The following is a 22,030-nucleotide window of genomic DNA, read 5'->3' on the forward strand; positions in this document are numbered from 1 at the left end:
ACTGGTAAATTCTGAGTGTCTGACCTAGCCTTTATTTTTCTTTATGAAATACAGAAGCAGAAAAAAATTAAACCTACAAAAAGTGGCAAAACATGGAGTGATTTTAATGTAATTTGCTTATTACAAAATGAACAGTGTCTTTGGAGCAGTGGGAAGGAGAAAGAGAAGTTCAGTGTCAATGCAGCAGTTATCAGGGTTGTGACTGGGAATCAGGCCAACTTCTATTTCTGCCTTAATTGTATTCCTGACTTAAAACTACCTACATAGATAAATCAGTTACATGTAGCTTGACCCCTGTATTGATCGGGGCATCGATATGTTGTATTTTCAAGGTCACATTTTTCTTGCAGGTTTAGCTATTTGCAAAGTTGCCTACTGAAAATAAATATCCAGAAAGAAAGAGGAGAGGGTAATATTCTATTAAGAGCAGAGTGGGTATATTACCTTAGAAAGATGAAGTATCTGGTAACAGGTAGTACAGGTCTCTTTAAAATGCAAAGTAAAAAACTTGTTTTCTAGCCTTTACATCTCACACTTTTTTACTTTAGGTGTTCAGGAAGTTTTAGTATAATTTTAGTATGAAGGGCTTTCTACTATGTTTTACGTTCATCAGTAAAACTTCCTTTGGGTTCTTTTACAATGATGTTCATATGTGTTTCACTTCATTTTGAATTAACGCTGCATGGATGACTAAAACTTTATGGGGGGTAACTCAACAGAAGCATTTATTCTGATGATGTTCCAGTTGCAGAGAAAAAGGAGTAAAGCTCTCCAGGGAAAGTGGCTCGAGGGCTGCTACAGGAAGCTTTTGTAAAGATGTGTATGATACTGCTCTCGTAGACTTTTTTAATAACACTGACAATGCTGAATTGCAACTGTAGATAATACTTGACTCATAATCAAATATTTTGAAAAAATATGTATGCTTTCCTGAAAGTGACAATTTTAGAGCAATATAAAAGCCTTTTGATTTTTTTTTTCAAGTGTGGAAACCTTGCATGACTGTGGTTAACTGCACTGCAGTTTGGCTAAATGGAATGGATAGACTAAGTATATGATAATGTGGTTTTAGAAAATATTCTGTGCAGGTATGGTGAAAAAACACAGGCTGGGTAACTTCAGTACACAGCTTTCATTGAACACACTAATTTTGTAGGAAGCCAAGGACAGTTTATTGTTTTTATTTAATATTTTCTAAGGTTTGGCTGCACCCATTTAGTAAATATCAGATTAATAAAATGTAAATACCTATCTTTAATTCCTAAATCTTTAATGCACCATTCTACAGAGGTATTTATTCAACAGCTCTAAGTCTTTAGGGCAACAAAAATTCCTTGACATTGAGAGTATTTCAATTGACTTTACTCATCCATTTAAAATGTTGATGCACCTATGGAAGTTTTCATGTCTTAAACTATTCCTCTCTGTGTACATTTACAAGCTGTACAGTGGTGTCTCAATACTAATTACACTATTGCTTTTATCTTGCTTATATATGTTATCCCCTCTATATTAAATACATAGCATTCTCTTTTGCAGCCACTGATTTGTGCCTAGTAATATGGTAGTATTCAGTAATTTGTTTGTTTGTTGAAGTTTTTTTAGCACAGCATTCTTAAGATTCGATATTTTCATTAGGTCAGTCTTTTAAAAAAAACCACTATTGTGTTAATATTCTCACAACTTGCTCTTTCACTTCTGTATCCGGATGATGCAATAAAGATGCCAGTTTCTGGGCAAATGGGGTAGAGTCCCTGCACAGTGTAAAGAAAATGGAATCTTCACTGTATTGGTCCTGAATCCCAGTGCTATCTTCACTTTTCACGTTCTTTTTCAAGTTTGCAGCAAACACCAGGGCTCTAAGCAGAATATCTCTGTTTATACAGGACTCAAAAAGTAACAGCAATGACGGCACCTAGGATTTTCAATAAATAATCCATATTTAATCAGCAGCAGTAAGTGCCTGTAACTAAATCTTGTAACTTCAATTAAAATAAATAAAACATAAATCTGCACTTAAACCATGTAGAACAGAAACTCTGTGAAATACCCGAACTCCATATGCTGTGAAAAGCACACCAGGAACTTGCACAGCACATGCGTTTCCTCTTTAGAAAAGACCAGCCTGTACATCACAGGCTAATAAATGCTTTGTACTTTCAATCTCCAAAATGTGGCTGTCTGGAAAAGTCCAATTTGGAAGAGAGGATCTGCTTTTCTTCTCGATAATGTTGCTTTCGCCCTATGCAGCAATCTGAATGTTTATATGTTAGCATAAATGGATATGCTTTTAACAGAGAACTGAGTATTTAGCTACCCTAGTCTTGGCTTAATAATGAAAAGCTGGTAGTATCTAGACTAGTTTTGCTCATAACAGATAGCTCAAAAGTAAAAGCCACTTGTTTAGGGGAGGTGGAGGAGGATGCAGCACCGCTCCAGTCCCTGACTCTGTGTTTTGGTGTGAGGAAAGGATACACCTGAACTAAACCTGTACGCCTAGGCCAGCAGCAGCAAATGTCTGATAAAGTTCTCCACAAAGACATAAGTAAATGCACAGGCAAAGTTCACCTACAGTGCTTAGAGAAGAGTCTTATGGCTGTGTTTGAGTAAAGGGGTGGGGATTTCTGTGGACTTTGGTCCCCTTAAGTGGAATACGTTAGCTGTAGAAACAGCTGTGGAGAAGGCTCATTTATAGTACCAGTTGTATTTGATGTTTGTACCTGGTCTGCATGTCTGGAAATTAGATTTGAAGTTTGGTTTTGAAACTTATCAAGGTATGGGGTACATCATATACAAAAGTTAATGGTTCTACAGCTTTGGTGGAAGGAAGAACAAGCTGCTGCATGTCACTGACTATCTGGAATGGTGCACAGGCAGTGTGACCAACTGTCTTCAAGTCCATTGGCCCCTTGACCCTCCCTCTGCACACACAGTGTCTGTATTACACTACCCTCTAGAAGAAGGATAGCCTGTGGAGGAATGTGCACTTCTAGCTACTAATTCTAACCAGAATTTTACCCTGGAGTTGCATATATACTTCTAATACATTAAAATTATTCTAATGTATGCACATATCTGCACACATATCCACGTAAATGCCAAAAATATAATGAAACAGCAAGAACCTTACTTGAGCTCTAAGAAGATGTCTTGTCATGGCTGGGTTTGCAGATAAGTTCACAAGTACTTTCAAAACTTGAATCTGAAATGAGGAACATCCAAGTTCATTGCAAGCTCCCAACCAGTAAGTACAGCAGTGCTGGGCATCAGTAATGTCAGGGTCCACTTGGACAGGAAAAGAATGGGACAACACCTTGAGTTCTGCACTGGTATGGGAAAAACAAAGCTTATGGAGTCTCTAGAACATATGTACTAGGTATAGGTATTTTAGAAGCAAATTCAGTTTGCCTCAAACATCAACATAAGGAAAGATCTATAAACAACTCAGCAGGCAAAATATGTAATATTTTTTTTAAATATACAGGGGATAGTTAAGTACTGTATTTAAAATGTGATCAGAAGTATACCCAAATACACATGGGTACTTTCCTGGACCTTGTGACACTAACCTTTTAACTAAACACTAGGAAAAGACCAAATGTACTTAGGTAAAACAGGATTGCTTAGTGTAGTAGAAATTTGTGTTTTGGAAAACTAGTTTTGATCCAACAGAGCAACTAAGTACATTGCTATCCATGACATCGCGAATAAACACCGAATTTGAAGCTTTTATTTTCTTTCAATATTACAATAACTCCCACTGCAGTCACTAGAGTTACAAGGTAACAGAAATCCACAACTGACGTTATCACTGCTTGGTGTGTTTCCCTGGAAAGATTCATGCATCAGTGAAGCCTTTCGCATGCAGATCCTCCTTGCCCTGTGACGCAGCAGCAACGTGCAGTGAGCAAAAGAGAATTCTGGAGTTGCTACAGCAAAGGCACAGGACAGCAGGAGTGCACACTGCACTGGTCTGCTAGAGCTCTAGCTCTGCAGTTGCAACATCAAGATTCCCTTACTCCCCTTTTCCTGAATTTACAAGTAATATAGATCCATATTTTATGTATGTTATGCACTATCTGCTATCATTAATGAATATTTGATTTTATAAGCCCAGTCTAAACCATTTTACGAAAAAAGAAGGCAAGTAAAGCAGCTCCATAAATGGTCGGTAACCATGCACTACGCAGTACCTGTGTTCTTTCAGTTCCTTCAGAAAGTAAATGAAGAAAGCACGGAATGGAGTTTATCATCTTATGGTGGTAGTCACTGGTAACAGACATATTTGTCAACAACCTGAGTCCAGCCAGCTGCAGATCAGAGTTCAGGGGAGCTGACTCAACACTCCCACAAACTTGTGTAATATATACCTGGGCAAAAAGGGAAGGAGATAAAAAGACATTTTTTTAATACAAGCAGATTTTGTATTCAGAAATACTACCAGTGGCCTAGCCACAGAAGTGTAAAAACCTCTCGAACAGTGCTGCCTGAATACATAACCTGATCAAAGTTCTTGGAAACAAGAACATTTGAATGTTCTATTGCCATGATATAAGCAGACATCACAGAGTTCAGCTTGCTAACCTTCCAGAAATATAAATTGCTCTGAAAAGCCAATCTCTTTGACTCAATCTCAGAAGTAGCACATTTTCTTTAAGGAGTTATTCTAAAAAATCACTTACAGCAACCAAGGTCTACTTAAATGTTGAGAACAAGCTAAGGACAAGTCTTGGAATGAAACACTTTTTTCTAACCATGTGACCCATTCACTGGAGTACTCCTCAGGAAGTGATGACAACTGATGTTTAACAACTACTTTTTACCAAATTTTATTCTGGATGACAGTATACAATGAATCATGGAGTTCTAACTAAGAAAAAAAAATACTTTGCTTTTTCCAAAGGAGTTGTTTGCCACCTCTGTGCCTATATAAACATTTGCTGTTGGCAAGCACTACTTTAAAAAAAGTTGCTCAGTGTTAAAGATGCTGCAAACTACCATGTACAGTCAAACTGCCTTTTTGTCATGCTAATGAAAAACTAGTAAAAATCTTCAAATGTGTCACCTCACTGCTTGGATACTTCTTGAGCTATTGATTAATCTGATCATGTCAGAAGTGGATGCTTTTTTGATAGTTGGTCCTTTCTCATCCTTGCCATTTACTGTATCTACCAGTGGGACTTATTGTTATTACACACTATTTTTTAAGAAGAAAGTCTCACCCTGAAAAATTTGTCTCATATAAATCCAGAGGATCAATTACTGTTTTCTTCTCCTATGCCTAAGAAGTCATGCTACGTTCAGTCTGCAATCCAGCCTATTAAAAAAACACTGATGATCTTTTAGATGTGTTTGGAAATCACTTTGCCTCACATAATTCCACTATAATCTTAACAGCACAATCTCTAATAGCATTTTGTGAAAGCTGAACACAAGCTGTCCAGTTTCCAAACTGCCTTTTAAAAAAAAGTCAGTGCCAGTGATGCAATGCATGTTCGAGTTCTCCTTCTGGCCTTGGGACACAGAGATCATCCAGATCTGCTGACTTGTACATCCAACCTCAAAATATTTTGGGATCCCAGCTTGTAGTTGTACTGAAAGACCTGCACTGTCTTCTATGTCCCAATTGCTCTGATTTTTCTCTTTCAGAAACTTACCTGTATCTCTTCCTGATTTTTAATATTCATACTCAAATTATTAAGTGCATTTAGTGCTTTTTCTTTAACTTTGGGAATGCAGTCTGAGATCATCCCTCCAATAATGGAAAGGCCATCCAAATTTCGAATTATATCCTGAAATATAAAGCAGATATTTAATACGATTTTTCAATATTTACATTAAATGCTGAAGGCTTTCCTCAAACTTTCCATTTTAATTCAACTGGAAACTGTCAATGAAGACTTCCAGAACAGACTATTCGGTTTGAAGAGAGAGTGTCAGCAGATATTGCTTTATTGCTTCCATTAAGAACATTCTGTGATCCTGTAATAGACCTGCTTAGGGTCAAAGTATTATTTGACAACGGCACACCTTTACTTTTAAAATCTGCCCTGCAAAGCATGCTTAAAGCATTTTAGATTATAAAGAATCAAAGATAGTTATTGCATAATGAGTTTACAGAGTAGATGAGCCAGGCCACAGTACGTAAAAGTCCTGACTGAACAGAATCCCAAGATGAAGCTTTATGTTACTATGAGTAGAAGTTCTGAAACTTTATCTTTCCATTACACTTGAATTTAAAAAAAAAAAAAATCTTTCTCACTTATTCTCCAGCCATCACGGAAACAACATGTACTGTTTTCAAGAAAATGAAAAATGGGCCAATGTGCCTTGGGATTTGGTTACGTTCTGTTCTGAGAGATTTATATTAAGAAAACAGCTTTGAGAAGCTCAAATAGACGTCATAAGGATCATATAAAAAGAAAAAAAAAAATGAAAAAAAAAAGGGTGGGACCCTGGCAGTCAAACCTTTGCAAAGGCACAAAAATCTACATCCAGCTCAAAGCTTTTCTGTATCATATTTCCAACTGATTCACAGACAACCGTATAGCTGGAAAGCTGCTAAGATGTAAATGGCATACAACAAAAGATAAATTCATATTTACAGCACTTTTAAAATATGGAACTCTGTACAGACAATAAGTTGTACAAACCTTAAGCTGAGATAAATTTTGCAAAGCTGGTAAATGATACTATTTGGGCTAGCAGAAATTAAGGCATAGACATAAAACGGATAACAGAAGCTATACGAGCTATCAGTCCTGCGTCACTCTTCAGCAAAACAGCACCTCTCATCTTCCATCCTGACTGGTACTGAATCACTGCTGTTTTCTGCAGAACAATACTTACTTGATTTACAGAGAAGGCAGCACTGTTGCTGAGAGTGATTAAAGCTTGCTCTTGAATTAATGGATCATCTGTGACCTGGAGCAAATGAATGAGTTTCTGTAGAGCATCCGCGTCCATGGCATGAGTTGACACTGCAGCAGTACTGTTGTCTGTCAGTGTTTAAAAATGAAATACTTGATATTAAGTTTGAGACATTCCATTTATTTACCACTCAACATTTTTCAGAAAGCTGAGGTTTAGCTCTCAATTGTAGGACACGTTCTGATTGTACCCAACCATCATATAATGGAAAAAAAAATGTGTTTTACAACAGGACTACCATCCTTTCCCCCACTCCAAGTCCTCTGACCACCTCTTTTCAAAGTATTAAATAAAAGAAATACCTAATAAAAGCTTGGGGTACATTATTCTTTGGTTAATCAGCAGCAAAATTGTTGGGAATAGTCACCAAACCTGTTAATTTTTTCCCCTTATGTTGCCTGAAATGAAATGTGGAAATCTGTCTGGATGCTGTAGGGAAACAAAACTTCCAACTTGCAGACTACTACTTCCAGAAATTATGATAATGATGTTTTGCTAGTACCCTGAGGCCCTTTGACAAAGTAACAGCCACAGTGTTACGAATTGCATCACTTGGCCAACTGAGGAAGGCTGTTTCTGAGTCAGGATGATGTTACAGAGTACAAGGCTTTCATAAAAGGGTAACGCAAATGCCATCAAAGACCACCTTCAGCCAGGTTGGAGGCAGAACTATTTCGCTAGCTGCATAGCCTGAACACTGATCCGTGACTACTGCACTACTCACAGATGACTCAAAATGACTTGTGAGAAGATAAACAGCCCTTTACAATTCCACGTATTTGCTGCCACCCTCCCACTAGTCAAACATCATAGTGTTCTGTGGAGAAAAAATTAAAAAAAAAAAAAAAAAAAAAAAAGAGGTCTAAGTTAATAAAAAAGCTAGCTTGAAAAACAGAAGTGTCTTCTATCCTCACTCTCATATAAACACTTTGTTTAGCTTTGAATTGCAGGGGAACATAAATAAATTTACTAAAAGGATAGAAAACAAAACAAAAAAAAAAGACCAGGAAGTAAATACACTGATAGAACATACACCAGGCTTTTTCAAAAACAGAACATGCTTAGAGCCTTTTAAAACCGCCGCCCGGCTGCCAGCGGGCCGACACTGAGCGAGCGGCACCGCCACACCGGAGCAGAGCTGCCCCTGGGGCCGCGCTCCAGAGGCGGGGGCTGGAACCGCTCCGGCCCCGCCACGGCCGCCCGGGGCCTCCCCCGCGATCCCCGGCACGGCGGGGCCCGGCCGGGGCCGCTCGGCCCGCAGCGGCGCCGCGGAGCTCCCGCCCGCCCTGCGCCTCACCTGAGGGCGGGCCCGGGGCGGCCCCGGCCGCAGCCCTTGGCCCCCGCCGGCCGCTCGCCGCCAGCCGCCACAGGCAGTAGCAGGCGCCCGCCCCGAGCACCATGGCGGCCGCCCGCACCACCGCCCCCCGCCGCTCCCCCATCTCCCCCGGCCGCCACCGCCCGCCTGCGGAAGCCACCGCCCCATCCGGCGCGGCTCAGCCCCGCTCCCCCTTCCCGCCGGCAGCCGGGGCCCGCGTCTCCGTAGTGACGATGCGATACGTTTTTTATTTTAAAGGAAAAAATAACGCGCGCCCCCAAGTTCTGGGCCCCTCAGTTCCAGAGGGACAGGGAACTGCTGGAGAGAGTCCAGCGCAGGGCAACGAAGATGATGAAGGGAGTGGAGCATCTCCCTTATGAGGAAAGGCTGGGGGAGCTGGGGCTCTTGAGCTTGGAGGAGACTGAGGGGTGACCTCATTAATGTTTATGAATATGTAAAGGGTGAGTGTCACGAGGATGGAGCCAGGCTCTTCTCGATGACAACCGGTGATAGGACAAGGGGTAATGGGTATAAACTGGAACACAGGAGGTTCCATTTAAATTTGAGAAGAAACTTCTTCACGGTGAGGGTGACAGAGCACTGGACCAGGCTGCCCAGGGAGGTTGTGGAGTCTCCTTCTCTGCAGACATTCAAAACCCGCCTGGACACCTTCCTGTGTAACCTCATCTGGGTGTTCCTGCTCCGGCAGGGGGATTGCACTGGATGAGCTTTCGAGGTCCCTTCCAATCCCTGACACTCTGTGATTCTGTGAAGTCAGCCTGACCAGCTGCACCGCAACAGGATGGGGAAGGATGCTGCAGCCAGGGGCCTGGGAGGAAAACAAAAATGCGATTTTAATAGCTACTACGCTGTTTGTAAAGACATTAATTAGACCACACACAACCACCCTAAAAACAAAAATCTAGCTGCTGCCCTTTTGGACATCCAACACCTGCCCCCCCCGGCACACTCTGGCAGCAGCGGAAAACACTGGTAGCGCTGTGCTGGGCTGGAAATGCGGCTGGAGGGGGGAGCAAAGCACCGGCCAGGGAACGCTGGCAGTGCAGGGCTGGCTCTCTGGGACCCCTCGGAGCAGTAGCTGGTAGATTCTCCTCTCTGCGCCCCTAAGCACACGAAGGTCTTGTTACCGCTCCTTGCCCCGTTCGATGGGCAGCGGGGCCCAGGCAGGGGTGGACACGGGTGCCAGGCGTCCGTGGAGCAGGGACAGGGCGCCTGTGCCCGCCGGCTGCAGCTGCCGCGCAGGGGCCTGGCGCAGGGCGGCAGGGGGGCCGCGAGCACCCGGGCTCGGGCAGCTCCGGGCCGCGGGCCCGTTGCTACGCGACGGCCGCCGCAGCGGGGCCCGGCGCCGCCATGGCGTCCCTCAGGACCGCCAGCCCTGAGCTCCGAGAGTACTTCAGCCGCCACGACCTCCTCGATGTCTACGAGGTAACGGCGACAGACCCCCGCGAAGGCGGGCGGCTGCCTCCTCGCCGTTCCCCGCTATAGCGAGCAGCGGGAAAGGGCCAACTCCCGTTTCCCCTCCCGCCTTCTCCCCTGGGACTCCCCGAGGGTGGCGGGGCCGGCTGCGCCATGGCAGCCCCCGCGAGGTGGTGTCGCAGCCCTCTGAGCCGCCCCGACCCGCCACAACCCGGCTGGTCGGCCCCGCTTGAGTCGGTGGGACCACAAACTCCCCCGGTGGCATCCGTGGGAGGGAGGCGGCCTCCCCTCCCTCCGAGGGGTCCCGCTTGCCCCTCAGCAGTGCCCCGGTGCCGGCTCGTCGGGTCTCTCGGGTGTTTCACACCCCTGAGGCCGCTCTCGGCTGGTGTGGGGGATGGGTTTGTTCTTCTGCTTGTTAATAGCCTGCTTCAGACAATTCGTGAGAACTTCAAAAATAGAAACAAGGTGGAACAAGGTCATTCTACTTCTTAATCCATATTTAAACGATGACTGGAATGAAGGTACAGTGATCTGCGTTGACACCCTCCCTAGATGTGCTTAAGTTCTTTAGTTTTGATTACAGAAGTACCTCCAGGTTTCAGCTGGGTACTTCGTTCCTTGTTGAGCGCTGCGGCTACAATCTGTAGTTTTTAGTGGCCTGTCAAAGGCGAAGATGGCGTTGGACCACGCCTCAGATGTCATGTTGGTGGATTAGATATTTAGTGACTCAGGAGTAAATAAACTTCCATGAAATGTTAAAGAGTAAAACTGGCACAATGTAAAGGGCTGCGAGTTGGCAGGTTTGCCTTTAGGATTCTTACCTGATTCTCTGTATTTATTTGGATTCCTTCCTCTTTATCTCTGACACATTCACCTCTGCCAGGTTCAAAGCCTGCAGCAGCTGTTTTTTGGTTTCCTTGACACAAAGGCACAATGCACAAATACAAGTTTAACAGACATCCCGATACTTTTAAGCTACCAAAAATAGATCCCATTTGTAAGCGGCTATTAAAGCCAGGATTTCCATGGAAACATTAATAAAGAAATCTTGAGCCAATTAGAATAATTATAGAGCAGCACTGCCACGCAGGCTGAGTACATTTCCTAAGAGTCTATCTCTTGATCATTGTTTGGTTTTTTTGTTTGTTTGTTTGGTTTTTGTTGTTGTTTTGGGGTTTTGTGGGGGTTTGTGGGGTTTTTTTGGTTGGTTTTTGGTTTTGTTTTGTTTTGTTTTTAAGCACAGAAAAACAAAAGACAAGATGTATCTGCATGAGGTGTATTTCTTGATTCAGCACTTCAAAAGTAGCTCATATTTACATTTCCAAGCAAAAGTTATAAATACCTCTATAGCAACAGTGGCATTGAGTTACTAAACTAAAAATGAAAGAATTAAGGTTAAGATTAAATGGAATTTCTAAAAAGATCCAGTTAAAATTTAGCCCGTGTAAGATCTTTTTAGCATTTTTTGTTGGTTCTTAGAGGCTGGTGCTTGCCGATATCTAGCCATATTTGCTATTTAATTTTATTATATTTTAATTTCTTTATGAACTTACATTATGCTTCATGCAAAGATAAATGAGATTATGCTGGTCCCTGTATTAAGGTACATCAAAACGAAGCTGAGACCTATAAACATTTATACACATATTCTCAAAATTAAAGATATAGGGTTCTGAAATGGCCATTTGCTTAAGTCTTTTTGTAATTAGGTTGTGGTTTTGACATGGTCCAAACACAGCTGGACTCTGGATAATCATATCTAAATAATTTGGGATTCCCTGCTGTGTCTGAGTCTTTCATTCCTGTCTGATTTCTCTCTTTCAGTTCCCATCCAGATTTACTTTTAACCAGAATCCATAAAAAGTCATGCAAACTGTAATCCTGCAAACACAATGCGTGTGACGACTTTCCCTGTTGTTAGTAGCTATATTCTTACAATATGGATGCAGAGCTGGCTTAAGATTTTTCTGCCATGTGATCCAAATGAATTTTGCCATGAGAGGTAAATGGCTCAGCGGTAGGAAGAGGAATGGGGTGATGGCTGGAAGAGAGAAGACTTTGAGAGAAGTCAGGCATTTGGCTCTGAGTTAGTTGAAGGCTGAAGCTTCTGGCCAACACTGAAGTCCTTGAGTGATTTGCGCAACCTCCTCTTTTCCCCCTCTTCCCACCACGGGAACAGCAGCAGCAGATCAGACTTCTGGGGTCTCCAGAAGAGACCAAGTTGACAACCGTTTTGTCACAGCTTTGTCTCGGTTTCATTACCACTGCTAATTGCTGCTGCTCACCTTGCTCCTCCTGAGCATGGCAGGCTTTTCCTGTCTTGGCAAAATGCACCTGGTTTTAGGGTGTAGTCTCTTATTACAGGTAGAGATGAAATAATAATGTTTAATATTTATAACACTGCATTGAAATTTAAGGAAGGTGTTGTGGAACAGCCGAAATGTGTAAGTGGCAATGTGATTTGAACATACAGTGAACACAGCACTGGAAGTATGAGGCTAGGAAATAATACACTTTTGTAGCAACAAATGAAAATAACAAAATTAATATCTTTCTAGGTAAATTTTTTTTGGTATATTGATCTCACATACTACTTCTTGTAATAGTCATCATCATCGTAATGCTTAGAAAGCTAGGTGATGACTCAGGTTGTTATGTTGTGCAAGGTGCTGTACATTTGTCAAAAGATGTTCCCTGCCCAAGCGCCTCACAAGCTGATGGTGAGTCAGCAAATGGACGTAGGAAACACAAACGGGCACAAACCCCACAAACGCACAGTGTTGGTGAGCAGGGAAAGGCAATAGGCACAACACATCAAACCAACTGTGGTCATGGGCTTTTATCCAAGCTTCACAGAAGACAGAGTTTTTGTGGAACCTGTTTAGTTCGTTTTTCAATATTCAACAAGAAAACATACATCTCAATTTTAGTAGGTGCTTCTGGAAAAGCATTGAGGGCCTGCAAGAAAGCAACAGGAGTTGTTAACAAACCTACTACACCCAAAGGCATCTGCTGATTCTGGATAGCCCATGGGGTTTGGGAGAATCATCTGGGAACAGGCTGCCCAGGGAAGTGGTAGAGTCACCATCCCTGGAGATGTTTTAAAGACATATAGATGAGGTTCTTAGGGACATGGTTTAGTGCTAGAGTTAGGTTGTGGTTGGACTTGATAGTCTTGAGGGTCTCTTCCAACCAAAATGATTCTGTGATTCCATTATTAGGTTTAAAACTTGTTATGTCTCTAATAATTTACTATTGGGTATATGCTGTGTCGATGCATCCCGGACTAGGAGTAAGAGAAAATGATGAAAACATGCCACTGTTAACAATTTTTGGTAAAAAGAGTATGTTGTGTTTAGATCACCTGATTTTTGAGGCACAGAACTTACATATTGAAACTTTTTGCTTTGAAAAACTTTTTTAGACAAGACATGGATGTTTCTTTGGCCTCTTAGGGAACATTTTCTAAGGCACAGCTGATAGTCATCATCCATGCCACTCACTCATGTTGTCTTTTTGGTGATGGAAATAAGTGGAAGTTGCTGTTTAGAAAATGTCTGTTAACATCAACAAAACTATTTCTCCGTGCATTCAGGTCTTTTCAATGATAAAAAAATGTTGAAGAGTTTGTAAAACTCATTGGATGTCAGTATCAAATATTTTATTCAGATGATGAATATGTTGATTCTTAATAGCTCTCTTTCACACATGAATAAGAATATATATATGTAGGTATGACTATTTTTAACAGTTGCTAAATGTGCACAGGAAGGGATGCTAAAAATGCTAAAAATGGTTCTTCTATTACTGAGCTTTAAGCTGAATGCTGCACGATTTTATGACTTTTCCTTTGTGAACTTTTAAACAACAGATGAGCTTTTTCAGGTTGATGAATAGAAGCAGTTCATATGAAAACCTGACCTAAATATTTAATTCTTAGTAGCACTGCAGCATTTCTTTTTCTTTCTTTTTTATTTTATTTTTTTAAATACTTGTTTGGTAGCTGGTTAGCTGGAGGTTGTGATGATATGTGACTAATGATCATTTGACATATCACTATACTTTTAGTTGTTTACTGTTATGAGTAAATAAAATATATAGGTTGAGAAAAATTGTCGATGGACTGTTTCAGGCTGTTGAGAGTCTTGTAGAAGTCAAATAGAAATAACCAGACTTGTACAGATTTGGCTAATTGGTTTTGGTTTTAAACCTGGCCCACTCGCTGAAGAGTACCTGAATGAGGATTAAAACACCACGTTTTGCAAGTTCTTCCTTATTTAAGTTTTATAAAGGAATTCTCAAATGTTAAACAGAGGCCTTGCACTCCAGTATGTGTTTGGATAGTTTGGATTTCCTGTGTTGGAGACATTTCAGAACATCCAAAGGAAAAAAAGTTGTTTGTGTTTGCTTGAAAAACGAAAAAAAAAAGTAAACAACACTTTAAATACTAAAATATGGCATTTGTATGGCAGACACGTACTGGCTCACTCCAGCAGAGGGAGTAGCCGACCAGCGTTGGGATTGGCTTTGGGAAGTCTGTCCATGGGAAAATTTGTGATGAAAGCCATTGAACTGCATGTGTATTATTTAGAATTACATTATATGTAATGAGTTATTATGATAATTAACCTGATCTAGCTGAAGGTGTCCCTGCTCTTTGCAGGGGAGTTGCACTAGATGACCTTTGACGGTCCCTTCCAACACAAACCGTTCTATGATTCTGTGATTTTATGATTCTATGAAAAGTGATGGGTTTATAATATTTTCTTAACATAGTCAACCATCAAGATATACCTTGCAAATTACATTTTTGTTAAGAAGATGGAAGAGATGGCGGGGTTGGAATCAGCGTGTAGTTTAGTGTTATAAATACTCAAGGTGTCTAAACTGAAGACAGTTGCTTTTTGCTGTGTCTGTGCATTCAGAAATATTTTTCTTTGCCTTTTCATATTTGTCTTAACTTAGAATCATAGAATGACTTGGGTTGGAAGAAACCTTCAAAGATCATCCCGTCCACGCACCCTGCTGTGGGCAGGGACACCTCTCTTTAAATGGGGTTGCTCAAAGTCCCGTCCAGCCTGACTTTGGACACTTACAGGGATGGGGCGTCCACAACTTCTGTTCAACAACCTTCGGAGATCCCTTCCGAATTACATTATTGTCTGATTCTGTGTCTACATCATATTCTGAGGAGCAAGTGGAAGGCCTCTCCAGCACACCAAAATTCTCAGGTTGCTCCTGCCGCTTGCCCTGCTCGCCATGGCTGCAGAGTGAGGGCCCACAGGCCAGGTTGCCTTTGCTTACTCCTGTCGTGCGTGACTTTTGCTTTATATTCTTAGCATGGTTTTGATTTAGAGCCTTCCTCTATTCCCCTGTCCTCCCACCATGCTTCCTGATAAGGATTCAAGCACACGCTCCACATTACTTTAATAACAGCAAGAGGCCATGTCTTGAAAGGAAATTAGTATTGCATCCTTTGAGTTCGTACAGTGAGTAAACCATTATATTGTGTTGTTGTCTTGATCCATCAAACATATAGCAGTTGCTTCAGACATTTTCTGGTTTTAAAATTTAGTTTTATGTTCATATAGATCAGTTGCATTACAGTAATAACAAGTTAGAATCAATACGGATGTTAGAGAATGAAGACAGTATTTCTGCTCACCGAGGGCACAGGTGAAAGGCCATGGTTTGGGAAAATTAAACATCAGTGGATGGTGAGATTGCACAGTCAGGATTTTGAGCAGACACTGAATGGCAAAACTTAGATTTGCACCATCCAGTTACTCCGTGGAGGGTGGTGGTAGTGAAAGTGGGCAGAGGCAAAGAAAAAGTGTCAGGACTGGAAGAAAATCTGAAAACTCAGATGTTGTTTTTGTGATAACTGATAAAAGCCAGTTTCTTTGTAGCAGGGAAAGGGAAATATGAACAAGAGAGTGCATCCCAGGACAGCATCTTTTGCATTAATGTTGATTGATGTCTAGTTGAAGATATGCAGTCATGTTTTGAAATTTTTACCAGGCACAAAAACTTCTGGTTTATAGTCTCCATTAAATATTCACTTGAATAACTGCAATTTGTGCATATACTTAAAAAAAAATCAATATACTTTGGATGTTCTTGCTGTATGTGAGCTCACAATCTGAAAGTAAGTTATCTATGTCTATTAGCTGAAGACAGCTAAAGGGCAAATGAGAAAAATGGTTCATCAGTTATTATGCATTATTACTAAAAGATAATGCAAAGTAGTGTGATAACATGATCCTGAAAAGTAAATATTTTTTTTTAAACTGCATTTTGTTTTCAATACTGGTTACAAGATCGGTTTCTGCTCATGCTTCATGTTCAACATACTCTTTACTACACAGGGCTACTCTTGTTTTAAATTCTGGTTTTCATTAAGTAAATAAAATTATCCAATCTTCTGTGTATTCTTCTATTCTCTAATTCTTTAATGCACATTAAAAGCAATAAAATTCTTAGTAGGAATTGTTTAAGAAATACTACGTACCTTAGAACTATCCTAAACCCAGTGCTTCAAAGTCTAGCAATTGGAATAGGCTGATACATGCAATATTACCTTTAAAAATTGAATTAAAGGGAATGTAAGTGCTAAAAAGAAATGCATCTGTTTTACAGTATTTTAGAAGATCCTGGTAAGCTTGTGTTTATTTTAACTGTTTCCTGTCTAGATGCTACTTTGCTGTTGACACAGAGGCGTTAATTTGCAGTTTCTTTTCACAGGTGCTGCTTTGTGGCATAATTGCTATGCGTCCAGAAGATCCACTTAAATTTTTAGAAGAAAAGCTCAGAGAAATAATGGAAAAGGGATTAGATGCTGTCTTATGGTACATACTAAATGTTTGTGTGTGTGCTCTGTGGTTCTAAACCATGCTCTAAGAGTAGCAATAAAACATGATAATTTGTTTTCATATTTTATAAATATGCTGTAGGTATTTGTAATGAAAGTGATATAGGTCTGAATCTTTTAATAATAACAACATTATAATACCATAAATGTAATTATAACCTATTAGGTAGAGAGAAAAAGTACTTTTTGGGGGTGATACTAATATGGTTAATATAATTTACTTCTCTTTTAAAGGTGTATGAGTGTTGATCTGTCTTTACACCCCAAATTAAAGAGGATTTCAGAAACTTACCTGAGCACTGTTTTTGGACTAGACAGTGAACAACTGGTAAAAATTCTTGAACCTTTGCATTAACTCTATGCTGTGAACAAATCTTCTGATACAGAATACTCATATCTGTTTTTAAGTTTTCCCATGTAACTCTTCTATAGCTAAAGCGAAGAATATGATACTTTGCATTTCTTTCTATTGATACTGATTTGTATCCAAAAACTAATGTCACCAGAAGTGAGAATAGCATCTAAAGGTGTGGCAGGGAACAAGTAGTTCATATCTGGTCATAATTTAAAAAAGAGTTCCACATAAATATGAATCTAGTTTCAAAAACATGTTTTTCCTATGCATTATGTAGTTTTACTTAGGCCGATTCCTAAAATTACACTTGAACTGATAAATCTTGGAAAATGCTATTTATGCTAACAATTAATAGTTGCAGTTAAGTGCAGTATTAATGCACATAAAGCAATAAGGAGGTAAACATTTTGGTTTTACTGGTCAAAAAAAAAGGTCACCTGTAGAGGAAAAAACTGTTATTTTAAAACATTCAGAGAAGGAGGATTTTGCTTTATGACCAATGCAAGGAAGCAATTTAGGTGTCAAGATGTCACGCAGCATGACCAGATATTTTTCTTAGTTACCTCTGTACAACTATAGTCAATTTTGTCTTCCCATAGTACATCTGTACTGTGGGTTTACTGCAATTTCATTTCGGCTATTCCGTCTTTTATGAACCACTCAATTATTGTATTAATCAGTCTAAAAGTGGCATGGTTGATTTATACAGTATAAGTATACAAACGTGTCGCAGTCAAATCCTCTCATAGATTTTCCTAGGAGTAAGAATAATGAGATAAACCCCAGTACTTTCTGAGGCCCAATTAGTATTTGCACATTCAAAGGACCATGTTCTCTTTTACAGGGATATTCTTAGCCCATAGTCTTACACCATTATGGTTTTTCAGGAGTTCAAACAAGTTTATTAAAATGTCTATGAGTAAGAATCATGTGGCAAAAGGTTTACATAACAATGGGCTATGAAAAAATTCTTGCAAAGAGTAACTAAAATATTTGTTTAATATGCTAAATTGGTGATTACAACTGATCAGTAAAAGAGTGGGTATGAGGAATGAAAAGCTGAATTTCAGTTATTGAGCTTTCCCTCAAGTACATGTTAGTTCTGCTTTGTACGCTGATTTAGCTTTAACTTCTGCGTGTAAAAACAGAAATGTAATTTGGTAGCAAGGTGCTTCTGACTTTACACAGAAAGTTGTACTTGAACATTTGTCTCTTTGAAACAGATACTTTAATTTGTATCAGTCAGCATGGAAAGTGGAAGATTTCAGGGTTTTGTCTGATTTTTAAATATTCATAATACAGCACTGGTTTGTGTACTAATGATTTGTTTAGGTGACTGAAGAATTGTGTGCCAAAGCACGGGGCTTTTACAGCAGAAACTTAATTAAGCTGTATTTTGGGTAAGTATATGCATTTCATATATACCTCTGGAACATCTTAGGAAAAATCTTTTACCAAAATAATATTTCTGTAGTTCATTTAGGGGAGGAAAAGTTTTCATTTTTACAGATAAATGTGAAGAGAGATAAGAAAATTAGATTTGACTTTATTTTTCTTCAGCAATGTTATTCTATGTTAAAATTAGTCAATTCTGAGTTTCTGCCTGTTCCAGACCTTAACAAAGTCCTTTGACATTTCTGTACTTTAATCAACTCTATTTGCCAAGAATATGGTTGTATACCCAGGAATAAAAGAATAATTTGTGTTTGGGCCTGAAAGTAAAAGATCTGTGTTCTGTTCTTGCTTTCGTTTCTTTTTTGCTTGGGATTAGGTAACCAATACTTTATGTAATCCAACTTTTCCTTTTAAAAATGGGGATAAGACATAGATATGTTTTAAGATATGATAATTGCAATGAATGAACATGTTGATTGATTTCTTTGTTACAAACATGTGTATCAAAATTCAATGATCCTCCATTTAGAATAGATAAGTTTGGGCTATTTTGTTTTGAAAAGCACTCAATGCTAGTTATATAGGAGGTACAAATCTACTAGGAACTCTGGTGTAAATCCTTACTGAGAATCACCGAATTGATAGGAAGGAGAAGATTTTCAGGCTTTACTGTGATTAGCTTTGGTAAACATTAATCTAGGCTGGTTTTAGTCGTCTTAGAAATCACAGGTGTTGGAGACATGATGATCTCTGCAGGCAATTTATTCCAATACTTCATAATCCTTTCCACTATAAATATTTTCTTAATACCTGAGCCTTTCTTGCTACAGGAGACATGGAAAGCTTTTCCTTTTTCCTTTACAGCAGCATTTTGAAGATTGTCTGACCTACAGTTTTGTTTAATTATCACAGAAGTTGGACTGGAATGGTAGAATGTTCCATTTATAATTGCTCCCAATTATATGAAATTAGGGAGATTTTGGCAAATGAAAGTAGTCATGCAAAGTCTCACTTATTCAGTAGTCTTTCCAGCAAATCAGATACGGAGAGATAGCATATTTTAGTATATCGATGACATACGAGTCATTTGAAATACATTTTTGTTCTGAATCTAATTATTTCTTATTATTTAGCTTAGAAGTTAAATGGGATTTTTACCAAAGGTTAAAATTGTGAAGATATAAATTGAATTTGTATTCTATTATATTAATTTTCATTTGTGCGGCCAAGAAAATGTAAATAGTGCTCAAGTAAATACCTGCATCTAGCACTTTTACATTATTTTCTCTAAACGCTCAAATGTCCTCCCAGATCTGTAAACTGAAGTATAGCTGACAGCAGCAGGAGTGGTGGAGGCAAGCTTTTGTTGCTTGATAGTGTAGAGTGTTACAAACATGTAGAAATTTTATTAAAATCAGTGAATGAATTACTACTGAAAAATATTATCAATGCATATTTTACTTAAATTAGAAATAACAAACATCAGTTCTATTCAGAAGTTTATCTAGTTGAGCTTGACTGCTTTGTATTTTACAGCAAATTGCAGAGTTTTGTAGATTTTACTTCATTCAGGTTGGGAGCCATATTAAATTACTCATTCTGTTTTACAATTCAGAGGATGGATGAAATATAATCTACAGAAAAAGAACAAAAGGAAAAAGACAAAGCAGAAGATGGCTCTAGCAGTAGTCCATTATAATGTCCACATATTAAGACTTATTATGCAGAAGTGGAACATGTGGGTGCAAATTGACAAGGAAAAAATGGCATGTAAGTCTACACAGCTGCTTTCCACAAGACAAAAAATACATGTGATATAATATAAAATTGTGCTGTAAAATGTAAATATGCTTTGTCCAACAGTTCATCTAACTATCTTTTTGCAGAATGCATTGCTTGACCTGTGGTGACTTGTTGCCATGAGTGCAGTGGAGGCAGTTCCCTGGGTTCTTTGCTAGGACAGATGGTGCTGGTGCTGTTCTTTGCTGGTGCAGAGTGGGTGGGGAGGGGTCAGGGACATGGAGGGTGGGCAGGAGTGCAGGGGGGAGCGAGTCGGGGTGCTGTGCTGGGGGACGAAGAGTACAGTGACAGGGACAAAACAAGAGGGATCACAGAGCTGGAGCCTTGGCTTCAGTTAGAGGGAACGTGTGATGAGAGGTGGAGAATGAGTGGAGGTCAAAATAAAATTAAAGGAGTCAGGAGACAGAATGAAAGAAATACTTTGTTCATACTACCTGAGACTTTGTGTTCCACAGATCCTGTGGGAATGAGTTAAATGTCTTCTTTAAATGTTAACCTGAGTCCACCCAGATGAAAGTTTAAAAAAAGTAAGGAATGGGCCACAAACACTACCTATAGCTTTGGGTTTGAGCTCAGGCAGTTACATGTGACTCAAACATCGCTCTAACAGAGCTAGAGTCCCAAGCTGTTGTCTCACTCCCCTAGACACTTTTCAGAGACTTCCTATTCCTCCCCTCCCCTTCTCTCTCCTCTCTTTCAGCCAAGGCATATTTTGTCCGTTATAAATTCACAGAGACAGGGGTGGAGACATCTGGAGGGCGTAGTTGCACAATATATTTCCTTCCAAGGCAAAGCTGACATATGGAGAAATGCCATTCAGTCATTCTTGGCTGTGTGACTGTTCATTGACTCTTGACTGGTAGATAAGTGATTCTATATTGTGTATTTAATATATAAAAATTTACATTTTAATCCTTTTGATAGTGAAGAGTGCATGTCACGTTAATTAAGCTTAGTCCTTGTCCATGAGATACGATTATATAGGGCTAAGCTACTTAAAGAGCTGTATGTTCTTGAAAGGATCAAGTAAGAGTCTCTCCGCTCCCTTTGTAATTTATTACAACTTTTTTTATGAAGTTAACTGACCAAAAAAAAAATTTGAATGATGACTGAAGTTTTTGCAGAAAATTTCACTTATTTCCACTTCTTTTTATTTCAGTGGCTGTGAAGAGCATTGTATTTTGATTGCATTTGTAACACCTTTTACATAAAGAAGGACAGTTATAGTATTCCCCGTGCTGTTTTTTTCTTTTTTCTGGACTAAAGAAAATTCAATTACTTCCAAACTTTTCTTAAAAGTAATTTTTTTAATGTTTGTGTTAATTCATAATGAACATATGATCTTTCATAAACTGTTTTACTGTCCTTTTATATTCAACACTGGTGTAACATTTAGCACTTGGCTTTACTGAATTGATTCTTACAACTTTTGACTTCTATGCCATCTGAAACATTATTAAAGTTTTCTTATTGAATTTTTATTTCACTGTATACATCTTGCACCTCCGAGCTCTGTGAAATGATTGGATTATTTGGTAGATCAAACTGTAGATCAGTAATGTTTCATACCTAACTCTGATAAATTGGAAATATGTCATGTTTATGCCTTGCCTGCTAACTTGAAATCCTACTGCAATGGTCTTAATTATATGTATTGTAAGAAGTTATTTATTTCCTTACAGAAGCCGAATTGGATAGCTGTCTTATTAAGAAGTAATTTGATAGATAGTCATTCATCTAAAACATTTAAATTGCATACTTGTTCTTAATTGTGGTCCTCATATTGGTTATAATTTCAGTGGCAACGAAGAGATTGCAACAGATCTGTAACAAAATATATTTAAATGCAGTTGTGAAAGCTTGGCATGCAGAGGCCCACGGTTCTTTGAAAACAAAAGCATATTTTGAGGTATGAAGTGCAATAGTT

At 39.4% G+C, this 22,030-nt stretch overlaps 2 protein-coding genes across 2 annotated transcripts in view; one reads left to right on the top strand and one right to left on the bottom strand.

Annotated features, from left to right (window-relative positions):
* Positions 1-83: 83 nt before the first annotated feature.
* On the bottom strand, positions 84-8,369 carry ARMC10 (armadillo repeat containing 10). Its single transcript, XM_065862784.2, has 6 exons — positions 8,228-8,369; positions 6,850-6,998; positions 5,658-5,792; positions 4,194-4,370; positions 3,131-3,202; positions 84-1,915 (listed from the first exon to the last, which is right to left on the bottom strand). The coding sequence occupies exons 1-6, from the start codon at positions 8,367-8,369 to the stop codon at positions 1,661-1,663; spliced, it is 930 nt and encodes a 309-aa protein (XP_065718856.2). The 3' UTR covers positions 84-1,660.
* Positions 8,370-9,573: 1,204 nt separating this feature from the next.
* FBXL13 (F-box and leucine rich repeat protein 13) overlaps positions 9,574-22,030 on the top strand; it is an 86,011-nt gene continuing 73,554 nt past the window's right edge. The window contains exons 1-6 of the mRNA XM_065862587.2: positions 9,574-9,691; positions 16,427-16,530; positions 16,788-16,881; positions 18,241-18,308; positions 19,919-20,073; positions 21,903-22,012. Of these exons, the coding sequence (XP_065718659.2) occupies positions 9,617-9,691; positions 16,427-16,530; positions 16,788-16,881; positions 18,241-18,308; positions 19,919-20,073; positions 21,903-22,012 (606 nt within the window). The 5' untranslated portion in view covers positions 9,574-9,616. The remainder of the gene's footprint in view (positions 9,692-16,426; positions 16,531-16,787; positions 16,882-18,240; positions 18,309-19,918; positions 20,074-21,902; positions 22,013-22,030) is intronic.

This window comes from Patagioenas fasciata, chromosome 1 (assembly GCF_037038585.1).
Source record: "Patagioenas fasciata isolate bPatFas1 chromosome 1, bPatFas1.hap1, whole genome shotgun sequence".
Taxonomy (NCBI): Eukaryota; Metazoa; Chordata; class Aves; order Columbiformes; family Columbidae; genus Patagioenas; species Patagioenas fasciata.

Bases quoted from the DNA above. Each gene is read 5' to 3' on its own strand.
- ARMC10 (XM_065862784.2), bottom strand. From the start codon at position 8,369: ATGGGGGAGCGGCGGGGGGCGGTGGTGCGGGCGGCCGCCATGGTGCTC. The intron at 6,999-8,227 runs GTGAGGCGCAGG...AAACACTGACAG, and splicing joins CGCCCCGGGCCCGCCCTCAG to ACAACAGTACTGCTGCAGTG. The intron at 4,371-5,657 runs GTAAGTTTCTGA...CTTTTTGCCCAG, and splicing joins AAAATCAGGAAGAGATACAG to GTATATATTACACAAGTTTG.